Source organism: Coregonus clupeaformis, chromosome 17 (genome assembly GCF_020615455.1).
Source record: "Coregonus clupeaformis isolate EN_2021a chromosome 17, ASM2061545v1, whole genome shotgun sequence".
NCBI classification, from domain to species: Eukaryota; Metazoa; Chordata; class Actinopteri; order Salmoniformes; family Salmonidae; genus Coregonus; species Coregonus clupeaformis.
This window is the reverse complement of record NC_059208.1, coordinates 36,155,003-36,181,392: the sequence shown is the minus strand read 5'-3', so window position 1 is coordinate 36,181,392 and position 26,390 is coordinate 36,155,003. Positions and strand designations below refer to the sequence as shown.

The 26,390-nt window shown below is 43.9% G+C and overlaps 1 protein-coding gene across 1 annotated transcript; it reads left to right on the top strand.

Moving 5' to 3' along the window:
* Positions 1-2,871: 2,871 nt before the first annotated feature.
* Positions 2,872-25,732, top strand: LOC121585753 (adhesion G protein-coupled receptor B1-like). Its single transcript, XM_041902062.2, has 29 exons — positions 2,872-3,728; positions 4,559-4,708; positions 4,845-4,943; positions 5,159-5,329; positions 5,598-5,762; positions 7,610-7,774; positions 7,916-8,080; positions 8,245-8,346; positions 8,472-8,578; positions 8,896-9,090; positions 9,270-9,338; positions 10,810-10,918; positions 11,835-11,978; positions 12,235-12,304; positions 12,609-12,711; positions 13,105-13,148; positions 16,092-16,218; positions 19,674-19,777; positions 19,893-19,995; positions 20,145-20,295; positions 20,597-20,666; positions 20,795-20,861; positions 21,059-21,316; positions 21,444-21,542; positions 21,686-21,722; positions 21,993-22,657; positions 22,860-22,967; positions 23,300-23,350; positions 23,710-25,732. The coding sequence occupies exons 1-29, from the start codon at positions 3,011-3,013 to the stop codon at positions 23,905-23,907; spliced, it is 4,614 nt and encodes a 1,537-aa protein (XP_041757996.1). The 5' UTR covers positions 2,872-3,010; the 3' UTR covers positions 23,908-25,732.
* Positions 25,733-26,390: the final 658 nt, after the last annotated feature.

The window sequence follows — 26,390 nt, the reverse complement described above, 5'->3', positions numbered from 1 at the left end:
ACAATTGAAAATAAACAGTGTGAGCCATTTCTTTTACTTGATGGCCCTGAGAGCAAAGTGTTTTTGCTTCCTTCAAGTTTTTGCTTTTGCCATGAAAGTCAGCAGAATGACAGCAATCTTGCAGAGAAAAGAAAAATGGGGACAGGGAATAAAAATGACCTCCCCTCCTCCCCTCCTCCCCTAGGGCTTCAATCACATATGGTTAAGTTGCAGCTTGCTTTCTCTTATCTTTCCTTTCTCCAACCTCTGCATAAAAATATACAAAATGAGAGAAGATTTGGGGATTTGTTGGCCACCTGCAGAAGCTGTGTACTTCATTTGCTGCATGTTATCTTTTCAGAAGAACCAAGGAGATGTCCCTGTGTTAAAACAGTTCATATACAGATTACAGGCAGTGCAGAGTAGAGCAAATAACAATGTATTGGTTGTGTGGCAATATACTATGATTAGAACCTGTTTAGAGTACTCAGGGCTTGACAGCCACAGGTAAATACACTGCTGGCAGAATTCTTGTCAACTGATCTATGATTGTGTTCAAAACAGCCACATACATACTAAGGGTAATGGTTTCAATGGCAGCAATAGAACTCCCCCCCCCACACACACATACACACTCCCACTTACTTTCTCACAGCACTCCATTTTCATTAGTCATGCAAACAAATGGCCCTTCTGCCTTAAAGCACTTCTTCTATTTACATTTACACTTTAGTCATTTAGCAGACGCTCTTATCCAGAGCGACTTACAGTTAGTGAGTGCATACATTTTCATACATTCTATCTCTGCAGATCTCCTGTGAAGTCTTGAATCATTGTACAACTTCAACATAGATATGTTGTACACATTCCTAAGTGCACATCCCCAGAGAGAAACAGGAGTGTTTTTCACTGTGGTGTTAGTGCTGTTGGATACATGGTGTTATGCAAAGCACATCATCATCTCTCTGATGAGATGTGCCACTTGAAAACTGTGTATCACAGCACAACCAGACAGAGAGCACCTGATGGTAATTGAGCCCTTTCCCCTCTTCTCAATTTTACACCAATATGCATCTAAAATGTATAACAGCTGTTTCCATAACTACCAACTGCTTACACCTAGGCTGCCTGCTTTTGCAGAAATGTTGTTGACAACAGCAAGATAGAGCGAGAGATAGAGCGAGAGAGGGGGAGTAGAGGGGGAGCTATAAAGAGAGAGAGAGAGGCTGTAAATTTGACAGCCGGACATTTTTCCTTTCTCTCCTCAGTCCTTGCCCCACTAGAAGCCCATTCATGGAGCTTCCGGCTGGTTACTGGGAGGCGGAGGGAGGAGAGAGCGCGAGAGACATACTCCCACACAAAGCATAGGTGTACCTCAGAGGTAGGGTAAAGGAAGGAGGCCTTTGCAGAGCGAGATGGATGGGGAAAGGAATGATAGGGTCTAGCTTTGAAGGATGCAGGTGCACCGCTACTGAGAAAACAAGGGAAGGAGGAGGCCATGCTGAAGTTTTGCATTCCAAGTTTTTTGGTATATCATTCTGCACCGGGTTGTACCTCCTGCTCCTCCACACACCCAGTAACTTAGCCAAGACTTTGAGCCCCCTTACAGACTTACTTATGATATTTTCAAATTCATTAATTACTCAGCATCATTTGGTGGATTAACAATGTTTCAGGGCTTCTTCGGACGTTAGTCACTAGCTCAAGAAGACTGGGCTACCATAGTGACACATGGCTGGAAGAAAAGCCTTGCCCTGCATGCATGAGAAAGTTGTTGCTGAGCAACAGTCTTCTTTTCTCCTTATTCCCGCCTTAGCTCCAAAAACGCCCCCAACCCAAGTCACAACAACGCCTAGACAATGTGCAACCTCATCAAGTATAAAGTGCCACATGAAGAGTCCAGTAAAGGGACACTGATCTTGTGTGCTCTTTGCTACAGGGCCAGATAGGGTTATTCATATATGTGACTTGACAGATACAGGTGTAGGATCTTAATTTGAGCCAGTTTGCTACATAAGGAAAATAATCTTGCAGCAACAGGAAATGTGAATTATTATGTGGATTATAATTAATGGACATTTTTGTTAGGGTTGATCATTTTTTTGTAAGGGAAAATCAAGTCTGAAATTATAAAATGGGAATAACAAACTTCAGAAGCCTTTTTAAACCTCAAATACACTACAAGATTACATTTCCTGCATTGCCATGGTACCCTTACTTCTCAGTTTCGTGGGCATTGCAGAGTATAAGTGACTATAAGCGTTGTCTGCTGTTCCCAATGGCAACGCGCCGGCACAGACGTCAGCCTGACGCACACTGGTTAGCGATTAACGGCACATTCCTGTGTGTGGGAGGAAACAGCGAGAGAGAGAGAGAGAGAGAGAGAGCGAGAGAGAGAGAGAGAGAGAGATTGAGAGAGAGAGCGGAGGCTAGTCCGCTGCGTAGGACTGTAATTGCAGGTCCACACACTGTTATTATACTCTGGACCCTCAGTGCATTTGTTCAGTGGAGAGATCTGATGCTGCACAGAAATGCACAGTAATGCTAATCACAGGCTCAACACTCAAGTGGGGATAAATGTAATCAGAGGACCGGGATTTTTTGTATTTCACCTTTATTTATACAGGTATGTCAATTAAGTCAATTCAGACCAAATATGTATTAACAATGACAACCTGTGCAGGAGTATAATCATGATATGAAAATCTAATATTAGTTAGTTCTGAAGAATTCCTGAATTCACCATTGGGCCGAGGCACCTATTGGTCGGTGCTGATCAGAGAGTTGTTACACTTAGTGACCTGTCATGTTTCTTTTTTTGTCTCCCCTTTATCCAACAGACACATCTTTGACATATGACTGTCTGTCTGTCCCACTGAAGCCTTTGAGCCCCATCCAATTCCTCAGAGACTAAACCAACAAGGTCCAAGCAACTGAAGTCACATCGCAACAAATTACATCAATAGAGGAGAGAGAAAAGGGTGAAATCGATTTTAGTCCCCTCGAAACGTCCTCTCGAAGCGACCACACAATGACGTGGTCACCTCCCCAGTCCGGGCCCTTAGTGGCCCTTGTGGCCCTCCTTTTCCTCGGTTTGACTTCCAGCGTCCCATCCGGCCCGGCCTCTGATACCTGCGCCACCCTGGAGCAGAGCCGCTTCTTCGGGCTGTTCTCTTCGACTGCCAACCTGCCCTCCATGCCGTGCTCCTGGACCCTGCAGAACCCAGACCCTCGCCGCTACACCGTCTACATGAAGATCACCAAGCCCACCGACTCCTGCCTGCCCCGCCAGGTCAAGACCTTCCAGTTCGACTCCTTCATCGAGACCTCTCGCACCTACCTGGGTATGGAGAGCTTTGATGAAGTCGTCCGATTGTGCGACGCTTCAACGTCTGTAACCTACCTGGAGTCCAGCAAGCAGTTCCTGCAGCTCCGCAAGGTGGCGCCAAGACACGGCCTGGAGATTGTGGAGGGAGAGAGCAACGGTGAGTTCAAGGCCGAGTTCCTGGTGGTGGGCAAGAGGAACCCCAGTATGCCAGCCTGTCAGAAGCTGTGCCAGTGGCTGGATAATTGTTTGTCCACCAGCACCCATCCCAACCCCTGCGGCATCATGAACACCCCCTGCCAGTGCTGGGAGACCCCCGTCAGGAAGCCCGGCGGCTGCTACCGTGGAGGCGTCTACCTGGAGAAGTGCATCCCAACCCCCAGAGACACTGGACGTGACATTGTACGCGATGCCGAGATCATAAGTGAGTAGAGTTACCACTACCTAACCTGCTTATTGTGTTATGCTCAATGTCCATGACTCCACGTGTCTGTTTTTGTTATCCCAAAATCCCAAAAAGAGTGTAGAGTCTAGACTAGATCTCTGTCTAGATCTCCCCCCCCCCTTTTTGCTGATATAGAGAATGTGGGGTTCTGATGAAGATGTGCCTTTTGCTGCCCCAGTATCATAAGGCGTAAATGAAGGCTGTTTATTAAGAGACTGTGGGGCTCCTTAAGGGCTAAGTGGTCAGATCGCTCCAACTGCACAGAGTGTTACCTCGCCTTTTTGTTTTCTTGGATGGCAGACATGTTTACTGGCTCTTTGCTGGGGGATTGAGGGATGCGAGAGATACACACACACAGTGTACACAAAGCCCTCACAGTTAGCTGGCACAGGAAATAGAAGCCAAGCACTTGCAGTAACCATAGCAACGTGCCAGTCTTGCACACCATGCTTTCCAGGGTGCTGAAAAGCAAACAATCATTTCTAAAGATGTTTTTTTATCTGGTATGGCTTCTCACAAAGAGCTGTCCTTGTGCATTTCTCAGCACCCTGACAGACACACTAATTACCCGTTTCCGGTTTTTACATTGAAATCCTTGAGAACACTTTACCTGAATAATCAATTTACACTGAACTGTAGCAATTTCTATATCTCAATTTCTGCGCAGTAAGACTTTGTTAGAATGAGCTGAGCTCCATCAGACTATTGACTCCACATCTACGTACCATTGTCATCCTCAAGAATTATCTCTCTGGACTTGTGTGTCATGTATCATGTATGCCATGTGCCTCTTCTCTTCTCTCCTGCAGAGAGCTGGAGTGGGTGGGGCCGCTGGTCTGAGTGCAGTATGGAGTGCGGGGGTGGAGTCCAGGTGCGCAGCCGAGCCTGTCAGCCAGACGATAGTGTGTGTGAAGGCGTGGTCGAAGAGGGGCGGGCCTGCAACCCTCAGCCCTGCATTGGTGAGTCTACCTGTCAATCTAGCTGTCCATCTGTTTTCTTGCCAGCCTGTAATGTCCAACCTACTGTCTATCTTTGTGTTGATCTGTTTGGAAGCAGCTTGAGTTTCAGCTCACTAATCATCTTTTACCTCCACAGGTCAAGTGCGAACCCGTAGCCAAGCTCTGGCTTCCATCGTCGGCCTAAAAAGAGACAACGCTGATGTTCCTACCACTGGAGTCCTTCACCCTCAAACAGGTGAGACACACGTTCTGTGGATAAAGGATAAAAAATCCAGTTTTGGGAATAGTTGGAGAGGTGTTTACAATAGTATAATAACTGGTATAATATGTCAAATTTAAGATACCGGTAGACCATTTGCAGTATGTGATGTATAACTTAGATCTACCATATAACAAGTGTTACGGCTGCCGGACCTTCAGTGCTGACTCTTTGACCCCTGACCTTTGTAGTGGACGCTGCTGCAGTTGCAGATGAGTGGTCCCCCTGGAGTGTGTGTTCAGTGAGCTGTGGAGAGGGCTGGCAGGCCCGCACCCGTTTCTGTGTTACCTCCTCCTACAGCACCCAATGCACTGGCCCCCTCCGCGAAAACCGCCCTTGCAACAACACCATGGTCTGCCCTGGTAAGTGGTGGCTCATTTACTGGGGCGTGTTTAGGGTGGTGTTTAGGGTGTGTATGTGTTTGTTTGTGTGTGTGTGTGCCTCTCGATAGGTTGGCAACTATGGTAAAGATCACAACTCCACCTAGTGGATAGCTCATGAAATTGTCCCCTCCCTGAACTCACAGTCCCTACAACTCAGCTAATTCATATTCATTTTGAGGACAAATAAAACATAACTGTAAAAATGTATGTTTGGTGACATGGGCTGAATTTTTCCTCTTGTTTTCAGTTGATGGAGCTTGGGACGAGTGGTCTCCATGGAGCCTGTGCTCGTCCACCTGCGGCCGTGGTTACCGTGACCGCACCCGCACCTGCAAGCAGCCCCAGAATGGAGGAGAACCTTGCAAGGGACCCATCAAACAGACCAAGTTCTGCAACATTGCAGTCTGCCCAGGTTAGCCTTATTGCTTACTTAATTATGATATATGCCATTTAGCAGACTCTTTTATCCAAAGCAACTTACAACAGTGAGTGCATACATTTAAGTATATGTGACCCTAGCGGGAATTGATCTCACGACCCTAGCAGGAATTGATCTCATGACCCTAGCGTCATACTCTTACCAACTCAGCCACACAGGACCACTTACTTACTCATCTTAATGAGTATATCTTTGTCAATGGGTTAGCCTTGAACCCCCTCACTGACCCCTGTGGGAGGAACTCTGACTGACTAAGGTACTTTCACTTTCAAGGCTTCTCTCTTCCCTCTTTCCTTCCTACCCTTCCTACCCATTCTGACACAGCTAAATGCTTTAGTAATGGTGGTTATCCGCGGAGTCAAATGTTGGTTTGGCATCACAACTGACGTACTGTATCTGCAGAACAAATGCCTGCAGGACTTAGTCATTGGCCATACAGGCAGTGAGTCATACACTCCTCACTCACACAAACATGTTGGAGCTTCAGTTCTCTCTCTGTTGATACATACACACCGCCCACTGACAGTACATAAATATTCAGTCCATCTGGTACTTAGATGTTTTTGTAAATATTATAACAATGGCTTTTCATTTGCAATTCCATTATTCACTTAGCACATAACTGATTTTCTGTCGCTCCTCAAAACAACTGAGTTGGTTAATTTAATGTGCCTGGCCATGTAGTTTTATACTGTGGACAGCAGATGGCAATATGCACCACCAAGAGATGACCGCTGTAAATGACTGTCATAACTTTGGGAAAATCTAATTTCTAAAGCGAATACATATTTCACCTGAAATTGAAGGGGTTTTGAGGACAAATCATCTTTAATAGTCTATTCAACCCAATAATAAAATACTTACTTTGGCTTCCAAAAGAAACATTTGGGAATAGCCAGACTCTCTAAAATGTAATTAACCTTTTTTGTCTCTTTATCCATTAATAATGATTGATTCCATTTCTGACTAATTGTCTTGCCCTTTGGAAGACTGTTATCTTAGAAATGAAATTCATGACATTTTAAGATCACTTTTATTTTTATTTCAAACTGCCTTGTCATGTATTTTCACCAGGTCAATTTCCCTCCTTGCCCACCCAAGAATAGACAAAGAGGACAGTGCTTAGAGCAGCATTAAAAGTATAGTGTTGCACTGAATCAAGTCCCCCATCCATTCCCATTAGAACAAAAGACTGGGCTTGGCAGTGAGAAAAAAAGGTTCCTGCTCACCCGTGTAGGCTGAAGGGCTCACTTAATGAGGTGGAACTCTGGGAGCGATGGAATGCGATGTCCTCCAGAGACTCCAAATTAGGCCTGCCATCCTGTGTTGGGAAACATTGACTGTGTCCCAAATGGCACCCTATTCCCTATATAGTGCACTAATTTTGACCAGTGCCCATAGGATAGCTATAGTGCTCTGGTCAAAAGTAGTGCACTATTTAGGGAATAGGGTGCCATTTGGGACGCATTCATTAGAAAAATAGGCCCATCATCTTTCTTCCCATACGACCTGCATTGAGCGAGCAGCCATTTTTCTTCCTTAAAATACAGTACACTTGATGACGTTCTTATGCACCAACAACTGGAGGTTTTGTGTGTCGTTTGAGGAAGGCAATTGGTATGAGAGCCTTTTAGAGTTAGAGACAACTGCAGTGGTGCATGAAGGACAAAACAGAACAGAGTTTGGGCCTTCACTGCTACTCAGTCTCAAAGTAGGACATGTTAAAATGTTAATAGCATCACTGTGCCATGATGATTACTATAATGGCCCGATGTTTGATGGTGTCCTAATACTCCACCTCCCTCTCTGGTTCCCTCTAGTGGATGGTGCCTGGAACGAATGGTCCGGTTGGACCACCTGCTCAGTCTCTTGCTCCAATGGCACCAAGCAGAGAACACGTGAATGCAACGGACCGTCCTATGGAGGCTCGGAGTGCCGTGGTGATTGGCGTGAGACCAACAACTGTTTCCTGAAAGATTGCCCAGGTAGTTTGAAATGGAAATCTCTTTTGTCATAATAACTTGTCAAGTAACCAGTTCCAGGGGTAGTCAATGGGTGAAGGGGCACTGGCTACTGGTCAGTCTGTTGAGGGTCAGGGGGTAACATTGTGTTTTGTCTCTCTCTAGTTGACGGACGCTGGTTATCATGGAGCTCATGGGGAAGCTGCAGTAAGACCTGTGGGGGAGGAAGCCAGCAGAGGCAGAGGATGTGTGAAGGACCTTACTTCGGTGGAGAGACATGCCCTGGAGAGAAAGGAGAGCTGAGACGCTGCAACGAGAAAAGATGCCCAGGTCAGTGAGTCAAAACAAACATGGCTGACATGTGGGATGAAATACAATTCAGTGGTTCAACACAAAACAATAGTATTCAAATCCAACTTGGCCACAGAAAACCAAGCAATACTTTGATTCAATGCAACAAAGTATGTGACCAAGTCTCCCTCTCTTCTTTTCAGAACCCCATGAGATCTGTCAGGAGGAGACCGACGGCGATGTTGTGTGGAAGAGAACCCCAGCAGGAGATATGGCTGCCGTGACCTGCCCTACAGACTCCACAGGTACAGTACATTAACACATGTAGCACATTATTCTTATAAGATATACATTTACTTCACATCTTTAAGTAATGTTATCATCCCTGTGTATGATCATGCTGACCTCCAGTACTCTGTCGTACACATAGGCTTGATCTTGCGCCGATGCACCCTTGGCGCTGTAGGCCTTGCTTATTGGGAGAACCCGACCCACATCAAGTGCATCTCCAAGAACTACCAGGACATTTCCTTGTTGGTAAGTTCACTACGCCAAAAAGGAGTGTCTGGAGATGTATCCTCCAACAAACCTGCTAGTTATTATCATCTATTGTTGGATCACACAATTAGTAGTCAATCCTTGCAACTCTGAAGATGTTGCCCTTAAAGTCATAACTACAAACCCTTAGAGATGGGTCTCATTACAATGATAGATACCTAATATGATGACAGTTCAAAACACATCTCCACAGCCTATGATTTCCCAGCAGGGTACTCAAGCTGCAGTGTATCAGTATACCAGCTAGAGTATCAATGACCTAGTGTGACCTCTCTACTTACCCTCCCTTCCCATAGGCCCAGCATGGTGTTAATAAGGCTCAAAAGGGTCTGATGGCTGATGGGATTTCTGAGGTGATCTCCCGACTGAGGGCCACCTCTGATGAGGGGACCAAGTACAGCGGAGACCTGCTGTCCATCATGGATGTACTTAGGAACACCACTGAGATCTACAAGGGAGTCGGATACAGCCTGAGCAATGCTGATGTGGAGGTCAGCCAGAAATACTGTGTTGCTTTTGAATTAAGCATTGAAAATAACATTGTAATGTGTATTGTCACTCACACAGAGTAAGCTATTCATTTTGCCATGTGTAGGCCCTAACACTCCTCCAGCAAAGTATGATTTAGTCTTTAGTCTAACACCTATCGCTAATATCTCCTTCTCTACAGAACTATGCCCAGACAATCAGCAACTTACTGAAGGAGGAACATCATGGCAAATGGGAGGAGGCACAGCTGGTGAGTGACAAGTTCTGACAACAGTGTATTTATGCAATGCGACATATTAATAGGTGTGAGTGGATGTTTGTATGACTGTGTAACTGAGAAAAAGAGTGGAGGAGAACATTTTTCTTCCTTTGTCAGGTTTTTGTAACTGTAAGTGTGAGAGATGGAGTGGAGGAGAAAGTTTGGTCTGTGTAAGTGTGTAAGTGTGAGAGCGAATGGGGGAAAAGTGGTAACTGGTGGTACCTCATTATCACCCCAAAAAACCCATTCAGTTCCCTACCAAAGAATAGACACCATAGGAAGAACAGGACACTCAGGGAAAGAATTGGCTAAAATGTGAGAATATTGATTAAGAAAAGAACATGTGTCATATCAATCCACACCCCCTTGACTTCCGTCACACCATCCCATACTAAAGATAGTGTTAGGAGCATGTTTCCCATTAAACAAGGATAGCACACCACCATACTATCTGTCTCATGTGTGTCTCACATGGACCATTACGAATAGGTATAAGTAGAAATATGTTTATTTTGATACTTGAAAGATGAAAACTCTGTTCAAGTTAACTGTGGCCCCCAGCCTCATGGATATGATTACTCAGGTTGTTATTGTAATAGAGAATGTTCTCAATGACCTACTTGGTTAGAGAAAGGTAATACATATATTAGTATGGAAAACTCAAGTCACTAATCAAAAGGCCCCACTTTCAGGGAATAACAATTTGCGTGTCAAATTGAAGATGAACTGATTATGAACTAACAGTGTGTCAGTTAGGAGAAAATTAAAGCTTGGGGTAGAGAGAAAGAGCGAGGCAGGCAGGGAGAATCTCAACGCCCACTCTCCAATCTGTGCGTCTCCATACCAACCCACAGACCATGGTAGTTGTAAAGAAGGGACACATACACAGACACTGTACATTGTACAATATGTATCACACAGATGTACACACCTTTCGCCCACGTCGCAATTGTTCTGCGTCAGAGAGACGCAAGAGCCCTCCCTCCCTTCCACAGAGAACAGAGAGAAAAAGAGGAGAGTGAATCAGCAGCCTGCTGCCTGATGCCCATGTATGGCCCTCCGGAAGTTAGGAGGTTCCACTGTGGATAATAGTGCTTTTCACTGCTCAGGGACATTAGTATTGTGAAAGAATGAAACAGAGCATGAAAGGCATTACATATACAATGCAGTATTAGGCCTATACATTCATTGTTCCTCTATATGCACAGCTTAGATAAGCAATGCTAATACCCTCTATGAAAAACGAATAGTCTCCCAGCCGGCAAAACTGGCGTTGTAATAATGACGCAATTTCAACCAGATAACAACCAGTTCTGGTTGTAAATGGGTTGTAATGACGTTAATTCAACCAACTTCGAACAATCCCTGGATGTTTAGGATTTTCTTTTATATTAATTGATGGTCTCCCCTCCTCCCTTATTCCTTCTCTCTCTCTCCCTCCCTCCATCGGTCTCTCCTCTAGATGGGCGCTAACGTCAAGGAGTTCTTGCAGCTCGTCGAGAACTTTGTGGACATGATCGGTATGCAGATGAAGGACTTCCAAGACATTTATGAAGTCACAGAGAATTTAGGTGAGCCACACATGTCCCCTGCCAGCCGCTCTCTGCTCTTACACCCCAAGATAAGAATGATTTGTCTTTACCTTTATCCGGCCACAGAGTGCATAAATCTTAACCATGTCACAAGAGAAGTTCTAGATTAGCAGGGAAAATCCATCTGTTATCACTATGACATTTTGGCAGGCCAATTAGTAGCTATCCATCTTCAAGATAGCACAGAACCATAGCATCTGAAATATGTCAAAAATCTAATCAAATCAAATGTTATTTGTCACATGCTTCATAGACAACAAGTGTAGCCTAACAGTGAAATGCTTACTTTCGGGTCCATTTTCAACAATGCAGATTTAAAGATACGATTAATATATATATATATATATATATATATATATATATATATATATATATATATATATAAACAGTGACGCGAGGTATAAATACACAGTGAATAACAAATAAAAATGAAGAGTAAAAATAACATGGCTATGTACAGGGAGTACCAGTACCGAGTCGATGTGCAGGGGTACGAGGTAATGTTTAGCTAGATGCAAAGATGCAAAGATTAACCCCATCCTGCATGTTACCAATTATGTGGGATGAAGCTAGAAGCAGATTGGGTTTTACATAAGCTCTCAGAAAAGACACATACTGTCCAAACTGTAGAACTCACGCTTATTTTTCTCATTGCGACAGCAATTTCTTGCCATGTTGTCTTGGCTATAGCAAAGGTGACATTCACGATCTCAGTTCACACAGGATTCAGCAGCAACTCCTCCAGACAGTTAAAGACATGACGCATGACGTATGAAGCCATAGCTGTCCTTGGCTCCGCTTGTTCAGAGTTCAATGAAATGATTCTTCACTTACCAGACCCTAATGGAGTCAAAGTATCCTATACACACCTAATATCTATTTTTCTCCTCTACAGTGTTGAGCATCCATAAGCGCCCCACAACCATGACCACCGACTTCACCTTCCCAGTGAAAGGATGGAGAGGCATGATGGACTGGGTCAGGACCTCAGAGGAGAAGATCACTGTCTCCCGCGACGCTCTGTCCATCGACCAGTCTGGTGAGAATGGCATTGATACTGTAGTTAAAGAGTGTACATTCACAACCACTGATGCATACATTGTACAGCTAGTCTACAGATATACATGCATGTATTTATTTGTTTAAGGAAACAGATAGAAGACAGTAAAACAAACAATTCTACCAACTTAAAAAGTCTCAAAAGCTCTTGTCTGTTCCTGTTGACATCTACCATTTTCTTCTCTCCTAGTGAAACAGTGGAATATAATAATAATTGTGGGTTTTGTCTGTTACAGAGGGCACCACTGCATTTGTGACCGGGATCATTCTCTACAGAAACCTCAGCTCTATCCTGTCCTTCCAAAGGTAGCCTTTCTTACTGAATGACTGATACTGTATACCAGCTCACTTTTACAGTGCCTTCTAGATATACCGTACCTTGAGGAAGGTAGACTGTCCTCAATTGAAACCTAAATGGGGCTAGGACTCAGTGATTTACAGACATATGGTTACTCACTGTAAAAAAACAACTACATTAAAATCATTTTAGCATTCCCCTGAAGTAGCCAGCCATTCATTGCCAATTAATCAAATACCGGAAACAAACCTACAATACTTTTACAAAACTGTGCTTTTATTTGACCAAATGTCCTGTCTCTTCTCCCCTCAGTAACAGCACCGTCCTCAACTCCAAGGTAGTCACGGTTATGGTCAAGCCCACCCCAGGCCTGCTGTCCTCCCCAGTGGAAATCGAGTTCCCCCACCAACATAATGTAAGTTTCCATTGGATAATGGCCCTGTAGAACTACAAGTCCACTAGGGGTATTGTAGTTTTTTTTAACAAGCATCCTACATTTGACATTTACTGTACACTCTACTGACATTTGCAGTGCCACTATGACTTTTTTCATCTTTTTGATCTTTAAACCACAAACTTCACAGCTATACAGTACATTAAGTTGCATGAATAAACCTGTGCCATTATGGTATTGAGGAGTGGCATTTTTTAGTCCAGTAGGTGAAGTTAGCGTGAAAGGAACGTGTGATGGTGGTTAGCACCATGCTGTTGCATCTCACACATATGGTGGTAGATGGAGGACTCCAACTGTGCACCCTATGCCTTTCCTTTTTCTTAGATCCTTACCCCGCCTTTTCTCTTTTTCCAGGACACCATAAATGAAACTTGCATCTCCTGGGATGAGAGCGAAACGTAAGTGGTGACTAATGTTGTTTACATCCTGTTTGTGTATTTCCATTCATAAATGTCCATATTTTCATCATTTTGTCAACCCATTTGGTGATAGTTGATTATTCCTGCAAGCTCAAAGATTCATTCACTCCTGCTTCTATCACTTTATATGAGCGTTCACCCTTTAGCTATATAAGTCACTGTGATGCAGTAGTGTTGCATCTCTTGTAATGTCAATCATCTCTACTAGCAGGGACAGAGCATCAGTAGATCATGTTGACATGACCCATCCGCCTGGGTTTTATGGGTAGCAGTCTCTCTCATCCTCAGAGTCCCCTGTGACACCTTTCACTGATCAACAGGTCATCTGGATCCACAGAGGCAACATTGATGTAAAGTTTAATTTTAATAATCCAAAGACAATGGCAACTCTTCTTCTCCCATCTTTCCCGTGTCCATTTTGTTAACAGAGGTCAACAGGAAGTGACACATGGACGTTTAAAAAAATGTCTACATGCATTTTAATGCATTATGAATACCCCACGCCGTTCTGTTTACCCCCAGCTCTGGATCTATCACCGTGGGGCTTAGGGTGCATGCATCCTAAATGGCACTCTATTCCCTATATAGCGCACTACTTTTGGCCAGAGCTCCACAGGGACTATAGGGAATAGGCTGCCATTTTGGAGGCAGCCAGCCCAACATTTGCATTTAGATAGATTTGTACACTTGTGGATCACAGATAAGCACTGCAATGCATTCAACTGAGGCCCTATCCACCTCCGAATCCCTTCCCACCTGAGAAAAGCAGACCAAGTCGAAAGAGAGAAGAATAAATAAAGAGGAAGAGGAGAAAATGTAATCAACTCCTACACTTTCAGAAGGGAGGGGGGTAGGAGAAGGGAGGGGGTATGTGCCTCCAGCTAAATTAGATTCATTTTGGACAGCAGATGTGATTAATGCCTAGATGGAGGTAGGAGAGGGGGGAACGGGAGAGAGGGAGAGAGGGAGAAGCCCTGGATCAGAGATTGGGTCAATGTTTACTCTGTGGAGCAGCACTTGTTTGGTTTTGAGGCAGGCTCACGGGGAGGATGTCATTATTCTACATGTCCATCCACGCCCAACTGTCTATGCTATGCTATAGACACACAGATTTAGGCCTAGCGCTAAGCTAGGCTAGTCTAGAATCAGTGTTCACCTCTCAGTGAGATGCTATTAGCATTAGATATTAGACATAAGACTCATTCCAAGCTAACCTACTCTGTCTGATCCCTATTCGAAGCTACACAGTCAGATATTTACAGTTAAACAAACCTTTCCAAGGAACAATGCCTCCTAGTCTACCCTATACTTCACCTTACAACTTCTAACCCATCTGAGCGATCTGAGAAATCTAACAGGCAAGCAGGTATTTAACTGAACTGGCAGCAAAGCAAAGTCTCCTCTCCCAGATGACTTTCCTGTTGACTTCCTACTAGTGACTACTGCAATTTCCCCCTAGTCTCCCTGCTATACATGACAGTGTGTGGGCTTATATCTGGGTAGGAGGCTGGCTGGTGGTTGTGTTCTATTTTCACAGAATCACAGCTTTTCACTCCCTTTTCTCCCCCTGACACTCACAACATGTGAAACACTGTGAGGTGGCAGCATCTGCTGCTGCACAGTGCAGCCAGATCACTTTACCCCCATGTGTCATAGCAAGGATTTTTTCACAGAATATGAGTGTCTCATCCCTCATGCTTCCATGATGAGGAAAAGGGATGGTTTCTGTCTGAGATTGCTGATTACAATGTCTTTTAGTGGTCATTGATGACAAGACATTGCCCTTTGTCTCAATACCTAAAACTGGATATTCTTGGATGAAAATCCATAGTGGCCATCTTAACTGAGAGTTAAAAGCATACACCATAGATATTCAAAAGGTTTAGAGAAGACCCTATGTCAGTCATATAGAGGTCATGTAAGGTTTAGCAGAAAGGCACAAATGAAATCCTTTCTCATCCACAGAAATCCACTCATATTTCTTATTTTACTCATACATTTGAGAAAGTGCTAGAAGAAATGGATTCTCTTTTACAATCTCCTCTTTCAGTATATTGACTATAGGCTTGTTGGGGTTCTCCAGTATCCACCATCTCATGTCTACTACTGCTTGGGAAAGATGGTCAAATAATATAATTTAGACAGATCATATTTTATGTTTTTGGTATAGCATTAGCAACAATAAAGTGTTCATCCCATAGCAGTATGAAAAATGTATGCACTCACTAACTGTAAGTCGCTCTGGATAAGAGCGTCTGCTAAATGACTCAAATGTAAATGTAATAGCAGGGCCACCATTTCAGGTGTTAGAACTACATTTACAGAATGAGACATACATTTACATTTAGGTCATTTAGCAGAAGCTCTTATCCAGAGCGACTTACAAATTGGTGCATTCACCTTATAGCCAGTGGGATCACCTCATAGTCACTCATAGTCACTCATAGTCACTCATTATAACAAAACCGTTTGTCTTGTGAAAACAACAGGTTTATTCTTAAATCATTACAGTGTAATAAGAACTTAGATTTGGATAAAACTCACACACATATCACATATCATATCAATCAAGTATCAGAAACATAAATTTCCATGGTAGAGCATAGCACTTGCAACGCGGGGGTTGTGGGTTCGATTCCCACGGGGGACCAGTATGAACAATGTATGCACTACTGTAAGTCGCTCTGGATAAGAGCGTCTGCTAAATGACTAAAATGTCAAATGTACATTTCAAATTACCATGCAAAACTGAAAGACCTGTGATTTGCTACTACAAATGTTCTGGGCATAGTTTATGAGGTCTTATTATAGTATACAATGACAAATGATTGGGATGGAGAGGTTGATTTGAAGTATTTCTCAGAGAATTGTTTCCTCACTCATACATAACCCGCACTTCTCTTTCACTCTTGCCCTGTGCAGTTCTTCGCTGCTTGGATCTTGGTCTGCGCGTAGCTGCAGAGCGGTCGCCGTTGATTCATTCAGAACCAAATGCGTGTGTGACAGGCTCTCCACCTTCGCCATTTTAGCGCGTCTTAACCCTGATATGGTAAGTGTTGCGCCTATTTACCGTGTGTTTCTTTAATGTTAATGTTCGTTATGTGTGATGATAGAATGAAATGTAAACGTAGGCGTTGTTTTTCGAATGGCTCGGTTTCGCGCTGCCAGCTTCTCCCTCTTTGTCTCTGTGCAGGCTCCATTGACCATAGGTTTGATAGACTGGTGATTTTAATGGTCAGATAAATAACTGTGCAACATGTTGACATCCGATAGAAATGGCATTCAATATGTATCAAAATAACTGTCGAATAATGGTGATAATAGGCCTAATCGTTACATTTTAAATATGGTTTTCAATACATTTTCTTATTTAATTTGTGCAAATGACATATGCCCGTGTGTGCATTAATAATCGGAGGCAATTCTGTGTAATTCTTATCAATTGAATGAAATAAAATAGTTAAATTAATGTTTAAATAAAAAAGCTAAATGTTTTAATTGTAGCCTACAAATAGAGTGAATAGCTACAGGCGTCACCTGAAAAATGTATATGGGATTCAGGCACTTAGGCTTATTAATCATATCAGAATTTGTTCTACATATCAGAAATGTGTTTCCATTTATTATTTCATGCATTTTGCGTATTGAAATTCATAGGGAGTTGCATTTAATAGTTTTCACAGCATGCATTGACTTGGTGGAAAAATATACTTTGATTAGTGTATTCATTCTATCAATATGTATAGAGCTCTATTGCGCAAAAACCATGTGTAATTTACCCCGTTTAGATTTTGCCTCCATAGCAGTTCACTCTCTAGTTGCACTGGTAACGACTTCTGTGGTGCAAGCTCATCTGTGTGATTTTTGGTAACTGAGATATTGTATGCTTGGACTGCATGATTCTGCTGTATCCAGCGGAAGATCCTGCCAATCTGAACATAAGAGATGCAATCTGTGCTTTGTTTGTCTCTAGACCTGTTGTCATCGATTTGATTTGTCTCTGTTGCCAGTCTGGAAAAGGATAAGGCAGCTACAGCGCCCCCTGTGTTTGTGAGACAACAGCAAAAACCAGCCACCCCTACCCACCCCCCCATAGTCAACGGCCAGCTACGCCAATCATTTTGTCTGCCAATACCTCTGAATCCATCACCCTCCCCCCCTCCCCCCCCCTCCCCCTCTGAATAATGGCAAAAAGACGCTGGCCAATGAGAGGCAGACGTCTGGTTGTGCACTGATGGTTCCACCCGCCCCACCATCCTTTGATGTGTACTGTAGACATTTTCAATACAGTCCCTCCGCCTGCCAGCTGTATGGGAGAGGAGAAAGAACAGCCAGACACTGCAGTGTTTCAGCTCTCTTTTGATAAGGTCTGCTTCCTGGACCCTGCACCAATGAGAACGTGTCTTGGACACATAGTCAAAGAGGCAGGATTGGCCCACCTAGTTAGTCAGTGAAGATAACCTTGACCAATGGCCACCGATTAGAGCGGTGCGCACTGGGTAATCAAGCCTTATCACAAATGAAAATGTGCACTTAATAGGCACCATAAAGGACTTTTTCTTTCTTCCGTCCAGATTCTATGTTTAGGAGAAAATGGGAACATTGGGATTCTTCAAGGGCAAAATCAAGACATGGCTCATTTTTAGGTCAAACTCGTAGGCTGAATTACAGTTTCATACAGTAGCCCATGGCGAAAGGCTGCATCAACCCAGATAGACAGATAAATAGGGAGGGAGATAGTGAAGCTAGCATATTGCTGCCACAGTTATTTTTCTCCCTGGCATTAGCAAAAGGTGGAAGCAAAAGGCAGTTCAGCTCACCCCTTCGCTATCTGCCATCTGGTTTGGGAGCCTCTGATGTAGTTGGATAGATTTCGAAACAAATCTGCTGTGCTAATTTAGTATTTGGCTGCCGTAGGCCCGTGTTTGCCAGCTGTGCTGGGATATGAGGTAGGTCCTCGCAGAGAGCAGATAGCGACAGAGACAGCCCTCCAAGGCACTGCATTCATCCCCATTTTAGACTCTCAGACATAATCTGCAATGCCAAAGCGATGTGGCACTTTGTATTTTGTATGCTATAGACACAACATTTTATGGGTTAATCATAAATGGAGAGCCAAGCTAATTACATTTTGGTCAGTGATATCCGGGATCCTTGGGATCCTTGTCCCTACCCTAAACTCTAACCTTAATCTCAACCCTTACCCACCCTAACCATAACCCTTACCTAACCCTAACCTTAACCCTTACCTTAACCATTTTACATTTCAACTTCAAAGGGACGTCCCAAGGATCCCAGATAGCCTATTTTTTTTTATTCCTCAGTATTTAGCTCGCTCCTTAGCCTTTTCCCACCTCTTTATAAGTGCCACAATTCCTAACCCCTATCAAAATGCCTAATTAGACTCTTCGACTATGAAGGCTTTCACCTTGGGTGCCTGAACATGATTTGTCCGCATCTCATTTGCACCACAGTGATGCAGATTAATCTAAGGTGTTAAATTAACTCAAGCCCCACAAAAGATATCAAAGCAGGGGGATGGTAGGCGAGGCAATAAGCCCCAGCCAGTTAGCTGGTGGGTGTGGGTGGGGGGCACTGGGTCCCTCTCATCAGTATTGGTGCCCTCGTGGCCCCACAGGTGAGTCAGCAGCAGGGCTAACAAGGGCGCGACATCCTCTCCCATGTGCCCGCCACTGAGAGTTCAGTGTGCCAGGGCTGTCTGAGACAAAGGCGGGCACCTCCGATGGCACTAGCAGGGCACCAAGCTGCTGTCAGAGACGTGGCAGGGCAGGGGGTGGCAGATTAATGCACAGGTGATAAGAGCCCACCTGTCCACTGCAGAGAGGGGTGAGAAGATACTGGGTACACACACAGACAGTAGAAATCCCCTCATAGAAAGGCACAACGGCATATAAATCTATGCAGATATCAGCTTGTAAGGTTGGGTGGTGATACGTAGAAGGTTACTACTGCAGCTATAGCCACCGCTGTCGCACCACAATGGCAGGAGAAAATAACAGCAAGCCTAACTGAAACACCCGGGATATTTCTCTCTCTCTCTCTCTCTCTCTCTCTCTCTCTCTCTCTCTCTCTCTCTCTCTCTCTCTCTCTCTCTCGCTCTCTCGCTCTCTCACCTTCTGCTTACTAGTGGGAGATATATGTTATGTATCCTCCTCGCCTCATTTGCTGGTTCAAAAGCTCAATGGGGAAACGCAGTGACCTCGGCCGAGTCTCTGGCTCGCCGCTCCATCTTACTGACACGTTCACCTTGGGGTCACCTTGCCTTAGTCGTGGCCTAATTGTGCCATTCAGCTGTCTGCCTTCAGGGAGCCGTCTGCTGTTCCAGATAGCGCAGCAGAGAGCAGACCCACAAGGCTCACTGCTAGTGTGTGTGTGTGTGTGTCATTGTACATTTTCTGGTGTTAGCCTTTTTCATGTGTGTGTGTTTGCTGGTGTGCACCGTACTAAGGGAATGCATTGTGTTGTCTTGTCTCCTCTCTACAGAACATGGATAAGACTCTGCTTCCCTCTGTGACGCTCATCGTCGGCTGTGGGGTCTCGTCTCTCACCCTTCTGCTCCTCATCATCATCTATGTCTCCGTCTGGAAGTAAGTTCCCCCTGGAAGCAAAACCACTATTAGACATTTCAGTAGTATCGTATGTCTTTGTGTGCGCAACACGCTTTGTCTTCCCCCCGTCCTCACTCTCCTTTTCGTCCTCCAGGTATATCCGCTCGGAGCGCTCAGTGATCCTCATCAACTTCTGCCTCTCCATTATCTGCTCCAATGCCCTCATTCTGGTTGGACAAACCCAGGCTCGCAACAAGGTAGGGCACAATTCTAACCAACCCCCTCTCTTCTTTTTCTTCTTCTCTATGGCTTAGACTGACTTCCTGCTTTGAGGCCTTGGAGATTAACCGCACCACTGACACCGTTTTTCTCTCACTCTCTTTCTCTCTTTCCCTCCTTCCTTCAGGTGGTGTGTGGAGTGGTGGCTGCCCTCCTTCACTTCTTCTTCCTCTCATCTTTTTGCTGGGTGCTGACGGAAGCATGGCAGTCCTACATGGCTGTCACAGGCCGTCTGCGCAACCGCATCATCCGCAAGCGTTTCCTCTGCTTGGGCTGGGGTACGTGCCCTAATAAATGGCTTTCTGTCTGTCTGTCACTGTGTCCATAGAAATATAGAAACACTATTTCTGTCCGTAGAAATATAATTGCTAGAATGGGCATCCCCATTCAAAGAGTAATTAAAGTAATTATATTTGTATGAGTCTGTCACTGTGTCTATGTGTCTGTCTTTCCTCTTCCAGACTTCACCTAATTCCAACCATCTTTGGACATTCTAACTGCATGTCTTCCTCTATTTCTGCTATTTTGTCTTCTCGTTCAATCCTAACTATGTTCCTTCTCTCTCTCGCTCTCTTATAGGACTCCCTGCTCTGGTGGTGGCTGTGTCTGTTGGATTTACCAAGGCTAAGGGATATGGCACCGTCAACTAGTAAGTTTAACCTCAATCTGTCTCTTCCTCCTCACCTCTCTCTCTCTCTTTCTTCTAGCTCCCTCTCTCTCTAACTCCCTTACCCTAGCTCATGTAATAATTGTTCTTGTTCTGTCTGTTCCCTGTAGCTGCTGGCTCTCTCTAGAGGGTGGACTCCTCTACTCATTCGTTGGACCCGCTGCTGCTGTTGTTCTGGTATATATCCCTGTATATCAAAAATAAATAAAAAAACATTCAAATACTTTTTAATGAATGCTTTACCTTACATTCTCTTATGACATATAGTAGTTAAACCAATTGCTAACCATTTATAAACATATTGTTAACCATAGTTAAACCCATTGCTCACTACAATTGTTCCACTCATTGTGTCTTTAACTTCTTTTGAACAGGTGAACATGGTAATTGGTATCCTGGTCTTCAACAAACTGGTGTCCAAGGACGGCATCACCGATGTCAAACTGAAGGAGCGAGCGGGAGCATCACTGTGGAGCTCCTGTGTGATTCTGCCCCTGCTGGCCCTCACCTGGATGTCCGCTGTCCTGGCCATGACCGACCGCCGCTCCGCTCTCTTCCAGATTCTCTTCGCTGTCTTTGACTCCCTGGAAGGGTTCATTATCGTCATGGTGCACTGCATCCTGCGTAGAGAGGTAAGCACAACATTTTCAAGTCGGACGTTTATTATTTTCCTATGTTTTGGTTTGTATTGAAGGGTGTTCTGAAAGGGTATATCAGAATGTAGCTGACTGTTTGGTCATTTCGCCACTGTTCTAATAGGTCCAAGAGGCAGTGAAATGCAGAGTTGTTGACCGTAAGGACGATGGCAATGGAGATTCTGGCAGTTCCCTCCGTAATAACCACCACACCCAGCTCATGGTGAGTGTCTTTGGTTATGCTTATAATGTCTTGAATGAAATTGTTATGAATGATTGAGTCTTGTGTTTTCAATGTAAAAGTGTTATATAAATAAACTATTGATCAGTACTAATAAAACCATATCTTTGTATTTTTTTTTGCAGTCTGATTTCGAGAAGGATGCTGACTCCAACAGACTTGGTGAGCCTCTTTCCTTTCATTAGCCCCTTAACCATTTTTCCATTCACATACTTAAATGCCCTTTCATTCCTGGAGGGCATAGGGCCTTTATTTGTCCATTTAGAATGAAGATATTTTAGAGGCATGTTGTTACTTAAGGAAAACATTTCAGCACAGCCTTTGATTTAATCTTTCAATCAATGTGAATCAACAGAAATGCCCAGCATGATTGTACTGTAAGTGCACTCTCTTACCTATTTGCCCCCACCCCTTCCCTCCTCTCTATTCTAGGTGGTATGAGCTCCTCCTGTGAGGAGAAGATGCCCCTCCCACCTCAGCTGCCCCTCCCCATGAGCTCCAACTTCCACACCCTGCCCTCCCATACCACCAAGGCCCACATGCAGGCTGTGCCCGAGTACTCCAGCCACACCCTCACCCTGAAGAGGGAGAAGAGCCGGCTGCATGGCGGCATGGACCCATCCTCCTGCGGGAAACCCGTCTATGTGTGCGACGGCGAGCTCTTCCAGCAGCTGGATGCCAACCTGGCGCGTGGCCAGGTGGAGGGGAGCTGCCCCGACGGTAGTGGCTACTTGCTCCTGCCCAACACAACCTCTACCCTTCGCAAGGCGAAAGATGACCCGTCCAAGTACAACATCAGCGTGGAGCAGCTTCCACAGACCAGGCTGGTTCATCTCAGCGGACCCTTCGCTGAACCCCAGGCCACCTTCGGACTCAAGACGCTACCATCCGACCGGGTCAGCGTGTCCTACTCGGAGAGGGACTCTCCCATCCAGAACATCCACAACATGTCCAGCGAGTCTCATATCACCCACAGCAGCCTGGGAGACACCTTCGACTCAATGAACTCCATGATGTCCAAGAGCGAGACCATCTCCACACTGTCCATGAGCTCCCTGGAGAGACAGAAGTCCCGTTATGCTGAATTAGATTTTGAGGTATGTATCTTAATGTAACCAACAAAACGTTATTATATAACAAATACTGTATTATCATGTTAATAACACATCTATAAACTTGTAATAAAAATGTAATAACTTCAAAGAGTAACATTTAAGCAATCTCAAGTGCATATTTGTATATTAACCAATAATCTGGATAGTAGGAAATTACATTTGCTTTTTCCCATGTGTCCTGTAGAAGATCATGCACACAAGGAAACGTCACCAGAACATGTTCCAGGACCTCAACAGGAAATTACATCACGCTGAGAAACAAGACAGAGAGTCCCCTGCTTCAGACAGCAAGGTAAATAATCCTACAGAAATCTATTTTACAGTGTACATACTGATTCACATACAGTTATTAGTTATTTTTATTTAAGATAAATACAGTAGAAAATAAATGGTAGTCGCTAGGCTAGACAACATTAACCAAAAGAGAAAGAGAGAGACCATTCCAAGCCATGGAACATCTTTAATCAGATTTGTCATGGAGAAATGCTGAGTCTTTATTTACATAAGAGTATTGTTCTTGAAGAAAACTTGACCTCAGCAAACCACTGACCTCAGCTGTTAATTGCATTAACAGTCTTTTAAGATAGTTTAAATAATTATGATTTTTTTTCTTCTTCCTTACAGTCTGTGAGATGGAGTGTGTCCTCTGGAGGAAGTGACAAAACAAACCACAGCGTGAGTCCTATTACCCATACTGGTCTAACTTTCTGAATACACCTTTTAAGGCATTTTAAACAGGGTGTACTCTGCACTGCAACGCTCCACTAGCCCCCAGTATAACAGTTAATCCACATTACAGAATTATATTATGATTTTTAAGTTACCTTAAAGGTAGTTAGTTAATGGCTAGTCGATTGACAGTCGTTGGATTAAACAAGGAATACTACAATGAATGACCATTGGTCTGCCTATCAACCAGATTCACAATTTTCATAAAAATATAGGTCCAGCTTTATTGCATTGAACATACCGAATCTAATGTAGGTATATTGATGATACCAATACTCATGGCCTTCCTCTTTTCACCTCATCAGGACAAGCAGCAGCCACAGGTGGAGAGACCCTGGGATGGGGTCCAGAGGACGCAGCATTCGCCACCTGCCTGGGTGCGGAAGGACCTGGAGCCCCTGGCCGCGTCGCCCCTGCATATGCAGCAGGTGGAGTGGGAGAAGGCTGGAGCCACCATCTCAATGGTCAGCCAGGACATCATTGACCTGCAGACGGAGGTCTGAGAGGATGAGCATGAGATTGTTCCTTATAGTTCAACCTTGGTCACCTATTCTATTGGTTTGGGGAAAAGGAGAGCCATGGATCCACATGGATAGAGTAGAGGAAGCCAAGAACGAACAAGTGAAGAGAGGTGGGGGAAGAGAGAGCTGAGAGAGCGCTGAACCCAGAATCCATGTCTACAAACCCTCAACAAGAGAAAGATGGAGAGATGGAAGGAGGGAGGCTATTGTGTTGTGCTGTCAAGATTTTGTTTTCCAGCAAGGACTTGATAATGAGCAACACTAGAGAAGCAGTGTGATACTGACTGGCGGTGTCAGTTAGTGACGGATGGTTCCAAGGACTGGTTCTGGTTCTGTTCGTGGTCCGACCACAGAGGTTTCCTTTAATCTTCCGACTGGGCTCAGGAGAGGTGTGGTCAACATGGTTAACATGCGGTCAACATGGCCCTTCGACTCGTTTTAAAACGGTGGGTTTCACTCTACCCCGGGGCTCCAACCAAACTGAACAATGTACTCTTGTGTTTGTGGCCAAGGCATCTTCCAAGTTGGCTAGGACAAGGCAAGAAGAGCCGACTGGACTCCCTTCAGACTTGGGGTCTGACTCAATGCTGTGGTTTATGGACACACCCTTTCATTGCTGTGTTGTAGCTATTATTTTCTTGCTTCGCCTGGAAGTGCATCTAAAGACTCTTCCATGAGAACTCTCTTCTGAGACTATGATGCTTACACTGGAGACAAGGCTTGATCATGCTTACAGAGCAGAACATTATTATTATCATTATTGTTAATATTATTATCATTATCTTGTTATTATATCATTATCATTATCATTATTATTATTACCTGTATTATGTTTTATTGTTTTATCATCGATCTGAGTTTTCATTTTACTGTCCATGAATTTACAGTTTTTGGCACTGTACTCGATGTATCATTATTTGATTTGAATTGGAAACCCAAAAGGACTGCATAGCATTGGGACAGTCAGCGTGGTGGTGGGAACCCTGGTTCTGCCAGCATTCTGCCTCTGCAGCACATGACAGGCACCTGGAAGAACATCATGCTCTTTTACAGAAAGTGGTGGACAAAGACCATTAGATTCCCACCTACAGTTCATAATAAACAAGAGCCCCACTATTGCACCTCTTTTCCATCCTGCTACACACACAGCCTTGCAGAAAGAACTCTAGATCCCAGGACTATAAACTGTGAGGCACTTGCCAACGACATGACTTCACTTCCACAGTGCCAGCTAATAAGGACTCCAAAACAACATCCTTGTGTTTTAAAACCATCAGTGTGAAACTAGTGCAATATGATGGGCGCTTGATGCTCAAGCTGGACGGATTTTTCTTAAGATGTTTCAAAACTCTTTTATAATGTGTTCCTCATATTTACAGAGCAAATAGATACTTTATTGTATAACAAATATGTATTAGTAATGAAACACATTCATTCAATAGAGGTTTGGTTGTGTTCCGAGTGAAAGCGAAAGACTACAAATTATTTGGAGGTCTGTGATTAGTAGATTATTCTAATTCTAAAAAGCAGACGGTATAAAGAATTAATAATAGCCTATATGAATATATCTAAAAACTGTGCTTCAGGATAGCTGTTTTGACTCCATACCTCACGGTGTGGAGTAACTGAACCTCATGTCTTCTGTAATAGTGTGTTTTTTATAATCTTGTCAATATTGCACTACAGTATGTGCCAAAAATCTTTCCTGTCCCCTATTTCCTTCCTAGCCATAGCGCCCCCCTCTTGTTGTAAATGTATAGTTTTGAGAGCACAAGATGAATGTGATTTTTTTCTAATAAAATAAAAACATATCTATATTACTACATGTGAGCTGTCCTTGTTGGTACCTGCAATTATGTTGGCAATGGCATGGTCTTATAACCTGAATAAATGTAATAATTTAGCTGGATCTGGCAACCCTTAGCCTGTATAATCACTCACCCCTACTAGAGCATGGCGATATGGACAAAGATCCATATTATGATACTGTATATTGACTGAATTATCATGATAACGATGATCGTTATCTCTAACCCCTACTACCAAATAGTTAAACTCTATAGCTCATTTGTATATGATATTTGGAAGGTTAAGGAAGTTTTCCTTTAGTTAACCACAAAACCAACACACCGTTTGGTCATCTACTACTTATATCACAGACCATCATCCACCATGTTCTGTGATGGTGCTTCAAGCTGAATTAGAATTGAGCTTCATTGTAACTGATCTAGTACTACTATATATGCCAAGCACCAGATCAAGTAATATCATAGAAATAGGACAATAGTGCAATAAGTAAGAGAGGTAACTAAATAAAATGGATGCTGATTTAGTTTGTCGCATAGCTTTTATAATCCTGTCAAACTACAGCCACAGGCATCAATTGGGTCCCTAAATATAGAACCAAGTCCCAGATAAAAAGGCAATCTGCAAGATGATAAAAGTGCGCCGCTTCACAGTTCTAT